This window comes from Chiloscyllium punctatum, chromosome 14 (genome assembly GCF_047496795.1).
Source record: "Chiloscyllium punctatum isolate Juve2018m chromosome 14, sChiPun1.3, whole genome shotgun sequence".
Lineage (NCBI taxonomy): Eukaryota > Metazoa > Chordata > Chondrichthyes > Orectolobiformes > Hemiscylliidae > Chiloscyllium > Chiloscyllium punctatum.
The window spans coordinates 15,568,094-15,581,367 of NC_092752.1; the positions used below are offsets into that span (position 1 = coordinate 15,568,094).

Genomic DNA, 13,274 nt, shown 5'->3' on the forward strand with positions numbered 1-13,274 from the left:
GCTCCCTGGAGGTATGAAAGGCAAAGTCATCAGTGTCCTTGTGGACCAGAGGGATACTCTTGTAGTAAAGGGAGAGAGACAACTATTGGCAATGTAAGCCAAGGGTCACCACAATGCAGATGAGGGGAGAGGTTGACAAGCAGGCTCCCTCATGATAACCACAACCAGCATGAGTGAGTGAAGCCCCCACACTGTTGGGGTCACTCTCGAGAGTGTGGTGCTAGAAAAGCACAGCCGGTCAGGCAGCATCTGAGGAGCAGGAGAATTGACATTTCAGGCATAAGCCCTTCATCAGGAATGACACAGGAATGTTGGAGTCACTCTGCCTCATAAACCAGCCTTCCAGCCAACTGAGCTAACCAACAAAAATACACAGTGCTCAAACAAAATGGGATCAGAGTGCCACTGGCTCAAAGCAGGCACAGTTGGAACTCAATCCCAATTTAAAATTGCACCTGTTCCGTCCTTATTTTTGTACTTTAATTCAAATACTTATACCTATAGTTAGGATGGACAATTTCTAAGTAAGTCTGTTACAGTGTGATTGCAACTTTCTTCCAATAGTGCCACTGCAACATCTCATGGGAATGAGGGTACAACAGCAGCAGAAAGATCTGTAAATGTGGAAGCATGTCTTCTCAATGGAAAGGGTATTGTGGGCAAGGCTGTGTTGCCATACAAGTGAAAATGCATTAGCAATGGACAGTTTCTCATAACTCAGCATCTTATTAACATACAAATTAAGAGCCACTTGACCTCTAAAGCCTACTTCGCTATTCAATAAGATAATGGCTAAACTGGTTACTCCACATTTCTGCCTACTTTTCAGATTAGATTCCCTACAGCATGGGAACAGGCCTTTTGGCCCAACCTGACACTCCAAAAAGTAACCCACCCAGATCCACTCCCTTACATTTACCCCTGACTAATGCAGCTAACACTATGGGCAATTTAGCATGGCCAATTCACCTAACCTGCACATCTTTGGATTGTGGGAGGAAACCCACACAGACACGGGGAGGATGTACAAACTCCATACAGTCAGTCGCCTGAGGCTGGAATCGAACCCAGGTCCCTAGCATTGTGAGGTGGCAATACTAACCACTGAGCCACCGTGCTGCCCAATACTCTGATAAGCTTTCTCCCCTTCCTTATCAGGAATCTCTCCACCTCTACCTTAACAATATTCAAAGACTTTGCTTCCACCACCTTTTGAGAGAGTTCTTCATGATAGGAATGAAGATAGCCGGAATCTCATTGAGATACAAGATGTCTGATACAAAATGTATAACAATTCATACAAGCCACATGAGAAGTCACTAAACAAGCTGCCAATTTGATGGTTGCTGGTGAGACAGGAAATCACCTTCAAAGACAAAAAAAAAATTCTTGAACAATATTATCATTCAAAATTACAGAGTGCATCACAGCCAGGACAGCATGGCTAGCAAACTGCCAGAATATACGATGCCGGTACCGTGTAATGAGAACTGTGGCAGAAGAAGATTAGATTAGATTCTCTACAGTGTGGAAACAGGCCCTTTGGCCCAACAAGTCCATACCAACTCTCTGAAGAGTAACCCACCCAGTTCCATTTCCCTCTGACTAATATACCTAGCACTATGGGCAATTTAGCATGGCCAATTCACCTAACCTGCACATCTTTGGATTGTGGGAGGAAACCAGAGCAAACCCACACAGACACGGGAAGAATGTGCAAACTCCACACAGACATTTACCTGAGGCTGGAATCGAACCTAGGACCCTAGTGCTGTGAGGCAACAGTGCTAACCACTGAGCCACCGTGGCACACCAAAGAAGTGCTCATATTATTGGGAACAAGTCCGCATGCACAACATGCATACAAAAGAACTACTAGAAGGAAATATATGAAGAAAAATAATCCCAAAGTTTCACTTGAACCAAGATTTGCATGTTATTTAGCACCATTCCCATAGTAACAATGCCCCATGACACAAAAGTATTGAACAAGATTGGACTTTGATCTGTGCGAAGAACTATTAAGACAGATAACCAAAAGCGAGATCAAAGAGATAGGTTTTATGGAATGGCATTGTGGATCAGATCAGCACAGGTCTGGGAAGGGAATTCCAAAGCTTGGGAGGGATGAGGCAATGGCTGACAACAATGGAGCAGTGATGGTTGTTGAGCTGTGTTGCTGAAGATTTCTGACTGGCAGTGCAATGATCAATGTGACAATGCCACACATTGAAAAACATCCCCTTTCTAATCTGCTGTCTCCGCTGTTAATAAACACAATTATATATAGCTACAGTGGAAGGAGTGAGTGCACAAAAGCTTTTGCCAAACCCTACCTCAAACTCCAGGTAGTGTTCCTTCAGTCTGTACTCATCAATTTCCTTTGCTTTGACTTTCTTGTCTGGAGGGTAGGAGCGGTGCTCAGTGAGCTCAGTGGAAATCTGTTTTAGCTTGGCCTCATGTGACTTCAGCTGGTCCTCCTGAAACCAAAGTAGTTGCAAATGCATTATGAAAATAAACTGAGCTAAAAGCAAGTTTCAAGTTTTTCACAACAGTGATTTTCTTTTGGAAAGGCAATTCCTCATCCAGGCACAGAGTTTTACAAAGTTGCTATGATTCTTTACTTGATCACCAATGATCACCGAGATCCACACCTGGTGAGGCCCTTCAGCTCCAAACAAAAGCATGGGAAATCATGTCTCACAAACTTGATTGAGTTTTTTGAAGAAGTAACAAAGAAGATTGATGAGGACAGAGCAGTAGATGTGATCTATATGGACTTCAGTCAGGCATTCAACAAGGTTCCCCATGGGACACTGGTGAGCAAGGTTAGATCTCATGGAATACAGGGAGAACTAGCCATTTGGATACAGAACTGGCTCAAAAGGTGGAAGACCGAGGGTGGTGAGCGGTTGTTTTTCAGATTGGAGGCCTGTGACCAGTGGAGTGACACAAGGATCGGTGCTGGGCCCTCTACCTTTTCTCATTTACATAAATGATTTGGATGCGAGCATAAAAGGTACAGTTAGTAAGTTTGCAGATGACACCAAAATTGGAGGTGTAGTGGATAGCGAACAGAGTTACCTCAGATTACAACAGGATCTGGACCAGATGGGCCAATGGCCTGAGAAATGGCAGATGGAGTTTAATTCAGATAAATGTGAGGTGCTGCATTTTGGGAAAGCAAATCTTAGCAGAACTATACACTTAATGGTAAGGTCCTAGGGAGTGTTGCTGAACAAAGAGACCTTGGAGTACAGGTTCGTAGCTCCTTAAAAGTGGAGTCGCAGGTAAATAGGACAGTGAAGAAGGCGTTTGGTATGCTTTCCTTTATTGGTCAGAGTATTGGGAGGTCATGTTGCGGCTGTACAGGACATTGGTTGGGCCATTGTTGGAATATTGCATGCAATTCTGGTCTCCTACCTATCGGAAAGATGTTGTGAAACCTGAAAGGGTTCAGAAAAGATGTACAAGGATGTTGCCAGGATTGGAGGATCTGAGCTACAGGGAGAGGCTGAACATTTTCCTTCATTTTTATTTTCCTTCAGTCCCAATGCAAGGGTGTTTAAATTATGGAAAGTTTCAAGCAACAGGATTTGCTTTAATGGTCTGAATGATGTTTTTTAAAAAATTGTTTCATCAGACGTGGGCATCGCTGGCAAAGCCAGCAGATGTTGACCATCCCTCAGTACCCTCGAACAGAGAGGCTTGCTAGAGCCATTGTAGGGAGCAGTCAAGAGTTAGCCAGATTTCTCTCAAACTGGAGTTCACATGTAGGCCAGACCAGGTAAGGATTTCACTCCCTAAATGACATGAGTGAACTAGATGCCATTTTATAACAACTGATGATAATTTCATTTGCCCCCTTTGCTGGGATAACTTTCATATTCCAGATTTATTAATCGTATTTAAATTCCTCTGGGTGTCATGAACCCATGTTCATATCAGATCTTGGGCACTCTGGGATTACCAGACAACATCATAAGCTGAACACTTCCAATTCACTAGCTTGGGCAAGTGAACTTTCTCTTCATTGGTATTATGCGTTGAATGAAGTTTAAAATCAATTAGTTGGGTAAACAGCAGGGCAGGGGGTCTAACTAGATCAATCTTTAAATGAGCTGTTATTGGACCAAGGGGCTGAATAACCTCCTTTCATCCCAAGATCCTATGGAAAGAGCTGGCTCATCTAAAAGGTGATCCTGGTATTTCAAGAACTTTGCTCCTTATTTTCCCTTATGCTCTTTTTAAGATTCCATCCCTTTGAGTCCAGTCTTCCAATACATTGGCATCTTGACATAGCATGCTTTCAGAGGTGATAGTTCATTGAATGCCCTATCTGAAGTGTTACCAGTTTCCCAAGGAATGCAACACTTAATGATGACTCCTTACTTTGGGTCCTACTCATTGAGTACCACCTTCTAGACAGCAGATTGTACTTTTCCAAGCAGTCATCTAGTTTTCTACTCAGGGGTCCCTGGCCTCCACCAGCTCCCCTCACCCCACCAACCCACCTCTCCCTCCACCCTCACATCATTTTGAGTTTCCGTCATATAAAATGAAAAAAACACTCATTATCCACACCACGCACGTCAGCAGTGAGCTAGAAACAGTGCACAGCGCAAATTAATAAATGTCAGCATAAAAATAGTACATAGAGAAAAGGCAGGGCCAGGATTGTACTGCAGAGACAGGGATTTTATTATTAGATCAGTTCCCTTATCTTTTAGGTACAGCTGGTAGCTGTAGATGCACTTTGTATTGCAATACTGGAAAAATTCTCACATTACTACGTCAAGATATGTTTCCATGGCAATACCGTATGTTGAATTCATGGATGCAGGTAGGAAATAGAGAGCAACTCAACTGGTATCAACACTTAATATAGCAGCATAGCTCAAAATGCCAACATTCCTGTCACTATTGAGAATTGAGGAAGTAGCAATGGGTAATACTAGAGCTTGCATTGAGTTTCAAGGCTTACCAGCACGGGTACTACATAACATTACTGTACTGCTATACACTACTTGTTTCCCAGAGAGGAGTGTTAGTACAGGAAGGAAAGCCAGGTGAATCAAAACTGAAAACATTAGTCTTAAAATTTAGCAGAACTTAGCCGTTGCAGGAGCAGACGAGGGAGGCGATGAGAAGGAGCATGTTGGCCCTGGAAAGATACTCATCCCCATCTCATCATCTCAACAATTAGGTTCTGGGCAAGGAAGTCCATTATGGACATTCCTGACTCATCAGTAATTAAGACCCTTCATGATCAGTTAATGGCTGATTAGCTGCCTCCCCGATAGGTGGGAAAGGTGGCCAGTATCACAGTAGGAAAACCATGGCGACGTGCCCTGCCAGATCAGAATGGACAAAGTCAGAAGTCTCACTCTAGTCCAACACTGGCACCTCCATATCAGGATTACAATGGGGGAGGGAAGCTCCAATTCGGGATAGAGACACAGATGACGGTTAGGAGGCAGCAAGAGAGCGTGGCCTCTGAACACCACCCCTCTGCACTCACCTTCGAACCTTCACCCATCCCCCGATTCCCCTTTCCCCATGACAATATGACAAAAATGACTTACCTTTGTGTTATTGGATTCCCCTGAGGGGTCCAGGTCCAGAGGGCATAGATTCAGAATTACAGGATACTGATTTAAGACTGAGGCAAGGGGGATTTTTTTCTTTCAGAGGGTTGAGATTCTTTGGAACTCCTTGCCACAGAGAGCTGTGGGGGCAGAGTCCTTGAACATGAAGACAAATATATTCGTGATCAGTCTGGAAATCAAGGGTTATGGGGAAAGGGCAAGAAGGGGATACATGGAATATCAGATCAGCCGGGATTCTATTGAATAGTGGAGCAACGGCCAAATGGTGTAGTCCTGTCCCTGTTTCTTATGGTCTTATGGAGTATGCCTCAACCAGTGGACCTTAGGACCCAGAGGTGTTCTGCACCCTGATTGGCAGGCAGCTTCTGACAACGATGTCACCGGTCAAGGCCTAAGTGGCTGCAAAAAAAACACTAGTACTTGATTGGTCAGTGATCGGGTGAATTAGCTTGGTTCTGGTGATAGTTGGGGCAGGTGGTGGCGGATTAGTTACCTAGGCAAAAGTGGGTACTGCAGATGCTGGCGATTAGACCCAAGATTAGAGTAGTGCTGGAAAAGCACAGCAGGTCAGGCAACATCTGAGGAGCAGGAAAATCAATGTTTCAGGCAAAAGCCTTCATTAGGAATGATTCCTGATGAAAGGCTATTGCCTGAAACATCGATTTTCCTGCTCCTCGGATGCTGCCTGACCTGCTGCGCTTTTCCAGCACTACTCTCATCTTGACGCAAATTAGTTACCACCTGATGCCCCTGCCCCCACACTTAGAAATAATATGGGTAAGTTCTATCCTTTCTTATCGATGGCCTTATGTAGAATCGTGGTTACAATGTGGACAGTAAAGGTTGAGATGGGGAAGTCAATACTGATGAAAGGTCATGAATCTGAAATGTTTGTTCTTTTCTCTCTCACTCAACAGTTGCTGCTGTTTTGGTTACAGTAAAGCGTTGGGCCATAGGACCTGTTTCCACGCTGTATAACTCTATGATTCCACAGGGATTTGGAGTAATGATTTAGAGGCAATTCCCACCGTAGCCACTGGTAATGAAAATTCAGAGACTGGCAGCAATTCTCCATGCACAGATAAACATTTTGAGACTTGGCCATTCTCAACGCTGACAGGCAGCGAGAAGCCTGATTGGAAGAAGTTGAAATGCAGGAGAATCTATGGGACCATATCATTCTTCAAATGTTGTCTAATCCTAATTTTATCCTCAATCAAAGGCTGCTAACCATCCAAAGATATGGTAATGCAGTCTACACTGTCATATATTTAACAAATGCAGGGAACTGTTCTGAAGATGATTCACACTGGACTCAAAATGTTACCAAGTTTCTCCACCGACATTGCCAGGCATGCTCAGCTCCTCTAGCATTCTCGGTTTTTGTTTCAGATTTCCAGCATCCGCAGTAATTTACCTTCATTCAACTGCCATCAAGTTAATCAGACTTTTAAGTACTGTGAGCGAGCAAACCACTCAAGTGGATGCGATCAAGGTCTCAGCTCTGGTTTATTATCTGGAATGAGTTCATACTCTACGATATTGCATGGGCTAGAGCTAGGGTTAGTTTCAAAATAAGGGTACGTCATTTCAGCTGAGGTTCAGAGGAATTTCTTCACATGTTGAGAATGGGGAATCTTTAGAATTCTCAGCCCTGGAAGGATGGGGAGGCCTAGTCTTTGAGTCTGTTTAACAGATTGATTCATTTCCAGATATGAAAAAGATTAGAAGGGATATGAGATTTGTGAGAGGGAATGATTTTAAGATAGAAGATCAGATGTGATCTTGTAGAATGGCAGTGAAGGCTCAGGGAAGAAAATCTTGATCACATTTCCTATGCCTGGAGATGGGAGTGAGGAAGGTTGAGATGTAAAGGCCTTTATAATTGGTTCAAATGCTCCTGAGGGCAAGTAGAACAGTAAAGATAATAGGTGACATTTTAACACATTAAGGTACAAGTCTATTTTCACCTATAGAGATGTAATCGTGGACAGAAGGACATATCAGAAATAGGAACAGGCACAGATGATATGGCACCTTAGCCTCACTCCACTATGATCCTGTCCAATCTTCCAATCATCTCCAAATTTCTGCCTATTCCTCATATTCACCAGAGAGATCAAAATTCTGTCTATCTCAGGCTTAAATGTATCCAATGATGAAGCATCAAAACCCTCCAGATTCACAGCTCACTGGGTAAGGAAATCCCTCCCCACTTCACTCAGACATAACTCTGACCCTTCTCACTGGCAAACACAACGTTGGAGACACCTCTCCCTCCTTAGATGGCAAAGAAGGCTGTGACTGTGTTCCATCAGATATTTGTGAAGACACTGAAGTAAGTCAACCTCCATTTTACACTCCAGTTTTATTAACTGTAAAACTCCTCATGGAAGGAAGGGTTAGACGTTAAAGGTGGTTTTATGTTGACGTGTGTAATGTGACTTCTTACCTGCGTCATTTTGGTGGTGGTAGCTGGCAACAGGGGGCGGCTAAACCTCTTTTGTGAGCCGATAGCAGCTGGAAATGGAGGGGCAGAGAACGTGGCGGCTACTAGGTTCATTTTATTTATCCAGGATTCCATTTCTTCAGGGCTTCTGAAAATTAATGAACATGCAGATAGTTAAAGCAAAATAAAATGAATACTATTAAGTCTCATGATGGTGGAATGGACTTGAAGAGCAAACATCAAGGTGGGGTCTTTTCTAACCTTTCTGCCAAATCTCTCCCTTTGACATTTGCTGCATAATATTTTGGAAATGAATTACTGCATGCCTTATCTCTGAGTGTACCAAATTCTGCAATTATTTTGGAGCTATTATAGTCACTGACAACAAAGGAACTTTGGGATTGATAACTGGTCTGTAAAGGTGGATATCTGCTGATTACAATTATACAATTTCTTTCACCTTTATGAAGGCTTTTGCGGTGCAGTGATAGAGTCCATACCTCTGGGCCAGGAGACCCAGATTCAAGTCCCACCTGCTCCAGATGCATGTCATAAACATCCCAGAACAGGGTGATTGGAAAATACTGGCAATTACTCTCTCTCATTAGGATCCTGCCGCACTAGCTACCTGACGAAGGAGCAGTGCTCCGAAAGCCAATGCTTCCAAATAAGCCTGTTGGACTATAACCTGGTGTTGTGTGATTTTTAATCTCATCAGAAATGGAAAACAAAATATCAGTACAGGTTCCGGGCCCTGCTCATTGAACACAGAGTTGGAGAATGCTACAGCTCAGGAGGCCATTCAGCCAATTGAGTTGATGCTGGCACATTTGGACGAGGAACTACTACTGCCCCCAATATGTTGATCCTTGCATTCCTCTCCCTTCCTCCCCATCCTGTCAATCACTTACTGTGCTTGAAAAAGAAAGACTCTCCAGTCAGCAGTTTTCAACTTCAGAACATTGGGTTTCTTCTCATACTCAGTCGCTTTTATTGCCAGTGCGTGGTGTATGCTGACTGCATTTTTTAAATCCTCTTCAGACAGATTTTTTTCCGGCTTATATTCATCCTTTGGAAGAAACAGACAAAATTTTGGGAAGTCACCGGGTGTCATTTAGCATATCTCAAGATTAGGGAGCTTGTCTGGGAAATAAAAGTTAAAAATCACACAACACCAGGTTATAGTCCAACAGGTTTAATTGGAAGCACACTAGCTTTCGGAGCGATGCTCCTTCATCAGGAGTGTCACTCCGAAAGCTAGTGTGCTTCCAATTAAACCTGTTGGACTATAACCTGGTGTTGTGTGATTTTTAACTTTGTACACCCCAGTCCAACACCGGCATCTCCAAATTATGTCTGGGAAATAGTAGAATTGGGAGGCAGGATTGGGATTGGTCTTGTCTGAGGGTGCAAGAGGCAAATTCAGTGAAGGTGTTTAACCAGCTTGTTCCCCACCCTTGCTAATTAAAACCTTCAACTCCTCACTGCACCACACCTACTGAGAATTTCACTCATCGTTAATTGTATTCCTTTGGATCACAAATTTTGCTGCAAAAAATATTATTTATACAGAGAATAGATACAGACGTCTCCTGTGACAGCAAGTTAAACCCACAGGTTGGCATTTGACATTAGGTTCCTGCTCACTTCTCAATGGCAACACTTCCCAATGTAGCAAGATAGAACCATGAGGACCTGGAATATTCCAGTTGAAATCCCAGTCTGTGCCACATTATGTGGTCTCCGTTGGTGTTAAAATCACACAACACCAGGTTATAGTCTAACAGGTTCATTTGGAAGCACTAGCTTTTGGAGCACCTTCTTCATCAGGTGGCTGTGGAGCAGAATCCTACTCCACAACCACTTGATGAAGGAGTTACACTTTGAAAGCTAGTGCTTCCAAATAAACCTGTTGGACTATGACCTGGTGTTGTGTGATTTTTACCTTTGTCCACCCCAGTCCAACACCAGCACCTCCACATCAGTTGGTGTTGTGAGTATTGTCCTTGATATCACTGTGAGTGGAAATCAAGGGCTGAGAGATCAAGGAAAGATCAATCAGGCTTGCTGCCGTGAATGGTTTCCAGTGAAAGGCCAGTGCTGACATGATGGGCCAAATTGCCTCCTTCTGCACCATAACAATTCAGTGGAAATGCAATGCGTGGGTGAGGGGAGTATGAGTCTTGACTGTGATAGCTTTCATAGCCAAGTAGCTGCAGATAAGCACTATCTGGGGGCCCACACGTGTAACCTATTACATGGGAGAGATACTAGAGGGCTGTTAGAATATACTAGTGTCTTCAGGAAAAGGAGAAAATCATCACTTGTGGAAAGGAAATAGAGCAAACAAAAAGACCTTTGCAAAGGAATTGTTAACATAATGATGCAATATGAAGACTTGTTACCATAGCTCATTCCTCCCAAGAATAGGGAACATCAGCATTTGCTGGTTTAAACCTAGAGAACTGGATAGAGGTTACAAACCAGGCTATTTAACCAGAACAGTCCATGGTGGCATTTATCTTCTACACACAGTTTTAACAATGTTTACCTGTTCCCAGGTGTCTGCATCCGATTTCCTCCACCCACCAACCCCTGAAGCCACATAACCATCTGAGTGAGCGAATTTCTCCCACTGTCCTGAATGCCTTACTTTTTATCTCACATAATGACTGCCATTTTAGACCCTTCAAATACCAACAATAATGGATGGAATTTAATCAGAGGAATGTGCGTCCTGGCGTCTGAATGAAAAGTGAGAGGGACTTCCACTTTAATTAAACATGCAGGCCAACAGCAGACTTGGGAGAGATGAGCGATTACACAGTGAGGGTAGGTATTCATCTGGTGGATCATTGTGCATGATGGAGGAGGTCACGCAGCTGTGAGTTCTGCTATATCTCAGACATGTGAGCACATGTCTTCATCCATGGAGAGGTTAGCGATCATTACCATGTGACCTATCTGCACTCTGACTTATACTCCATCACTCCAACCATGGGCTCCAAACTGCAGTGGTTAGCTGAGAGGGGGAGGAGGTAACTGCATCTGATGGTGCCCCGCTTCCCCAGGGAGTGCAATCAGGTACAGAAAGGGAAAAGGAGCATATGCTTCCTTTCAGGATAGCCCCAGGTGAATGGCATCTCTTCATCCCCTTTCCCATTAAGCTTATTACCTTCAGTAGGGAAGGGTGTAGTGGAAATGCCTGCATCAGTGCAAAACACTAAAGTTCTCAGAGGTCTAAATGATGCACCCTGTTGTCATCAGTTAATGAGACAGGGCACTGAGCAGACCTTAGCTGCTGATGTCAGGTATAGTGTCTTTAAGAAAACAGGTGGCAAAGGTGCTGTTAAATAATAACTCGTCCAATGGAAATATTGCCCATATATTGTTTTAATTTATTACATGTGGATCATAATTATTTGTTGGTAATAATTTAGTCAGAGGACTAAATGCAACGTCTTGCAATTGCTCACAGTGTTGTTTAAAAGATTTGATGAATACAGGGGGATTAGGAACATGTCCCTTATTGTGGAACAGACTGCGTGTGTTTCAATCTTTAATTAATGTCCACATTAACCCCCATTATCTACACACCAAACTGTAGAACTTTTGAGTTTATCTGGTCTTTCCTTACACGCATTGTCAGGAAGTTCCCTGAGATTACTCTTAACTGGTATAATCAAATTGTTACACATGCACTTTAAGGTACATGTGCAGCAGCTGAATTCTTGATCATGGCAGCAGGTTTATGGACATCCAAATAGAAAGCAGATGCCCCAGAGACTAACATTCACTGGCAAGTATGTGAGATGAAGAGTCATAGAGTCACAGAGATGTACAGCATGGAAACAGACCCTTCAGTCCAACACATCCATGCTGAGCAGACACCCTAACCTAATCTCGTCCCATTTGCCAGCACTTAGCCCGTAACCCTCTAAACTCTTCTTATTCATATACTCCTTGATCTTCCAGGAGGACGAGGTCACAGGTTCAGAAGTCACTCACAGACAGAAGCAGTCAGGGATTGGCTCACATCCTAAGCAAGCAGCAGAATCCTGGCGATGGAATGATGGTCCTGGAGGTACTCGGCTATTGGGCATATGACGTTGTGTCTGATGTCCCTTGTACTCCATGGTCCTGACATCTAGCAGAGGCTAACATGCATTTGTGGCCTCTTCCTTAGCTTCATCCAATTCACCCACACCAGGAGAGGGAGATCGCTCCTCCCGCTCACCCTGTTCCTACCATTCTCCACACTGCGTGCTGATACTGTGCAGAGTAAAGCAGAGTAAGGTTTCTCCACATACTTTCAGTGCTGCATACTACAGACTGTTCAAAGCCATAGAAGTGACCTGTTCGCAATATCTTATTCATTGATGGCTGCATTGCACTAACTGTCCTTTCTGCTGAGCTCACTGGTGTCATGAATTGCATTTGGACAGAATGGAAACAAAAAATGCTGGGGCCCTCGACAATCCTGGCAGCATATGTGCAAGGTTCGACAGATTCTGTCAGACGTGTTGAGTTGCTCCAGCATCTTGTTTTTACTTCAGATTGAGTTAACTGTGTGTGGAAGGCAGTTAATGAGGTGAGCACCTCTGGTTCTCATGAGCCTACAATGGCTGGGCAATGAGATTTTCTAATCCCCCCAACAGCAACACTCAAACCTCCTCCTACTCCCACTCCCAATACCCTCATGCTTTGTCCCCTTCCCCTTGAACCTGCATTCCTGGCAGTTTAATCATCATTTTGGAGCAATTGCCAGGGACAGAAGCAAAACTATTCTCAATCTGAAATCCATCACAACCCGTCATCCCTGACTATTTGAATATCCACTTGTGGCCACTGTCTAACAACCTTGAACCTCCCACCATCACACTTGACCCTGTAGATAAGACAGCAAACATACCATCCTACCCTCTTGACCTTAACTCTTGACTTTGACAGTTCTCCCCTGATCCTAGACCCTCTCCCATCATCAGTGATGTGGTGCTGAAATCCCTTCACTCAGACATTCCATTATCTCTGTCTCTGATTGGACCTTGCCCTCATCACACATGAACCTCCCCTTTTAACAGAGGATGCTCCCCATGAGAGGCAGCTTCTTCATGCTGACACCCAGAACCCTATACCGGACACTCGGGAACCTGTCCTTTCAGCCCCACTGGCTTTTGGCATTTTTGGACTGGTCCCCACCCAAGACACCAGGCCCC

General features: G+C 43.9%; 1 protein-coding gene across 11 annotated transcripts in view; it reads right to left on the reverse strand.

Moving 5' to 3' along the window:
* Window positions 1–13,274, reverse strand: part of psd3l (pleckstrin and Sec7 domain containing 3, like) — a 435,109-nt gene that overhangs the window by 12,388 nt on the left and 409,447 nt on the right. For all 11 annotated transcript variants that reach the window (XM_072583934.1, XM_072583936.1, XM_072583937.1 and 8 more), the window contains 3 exons: window positions 8,970–9,127; window positions 8,062–8,206; window positions 2,337–2,480 (listed from right to left, as the gene is read on the reverse strand). In XM_072583934.1, coding sequence (XP_072440035.1) covers window positions 2,337–2,480; window positions 8,062–8,206; window positions 8,970–9,127 — 447 coding nt within the window. The remainder of the gene's footprint in view (window positions 1–2,336; window positions 2,481–8,061; window positions 8,207–8,969; window positions 9,128–13,274) is intronic.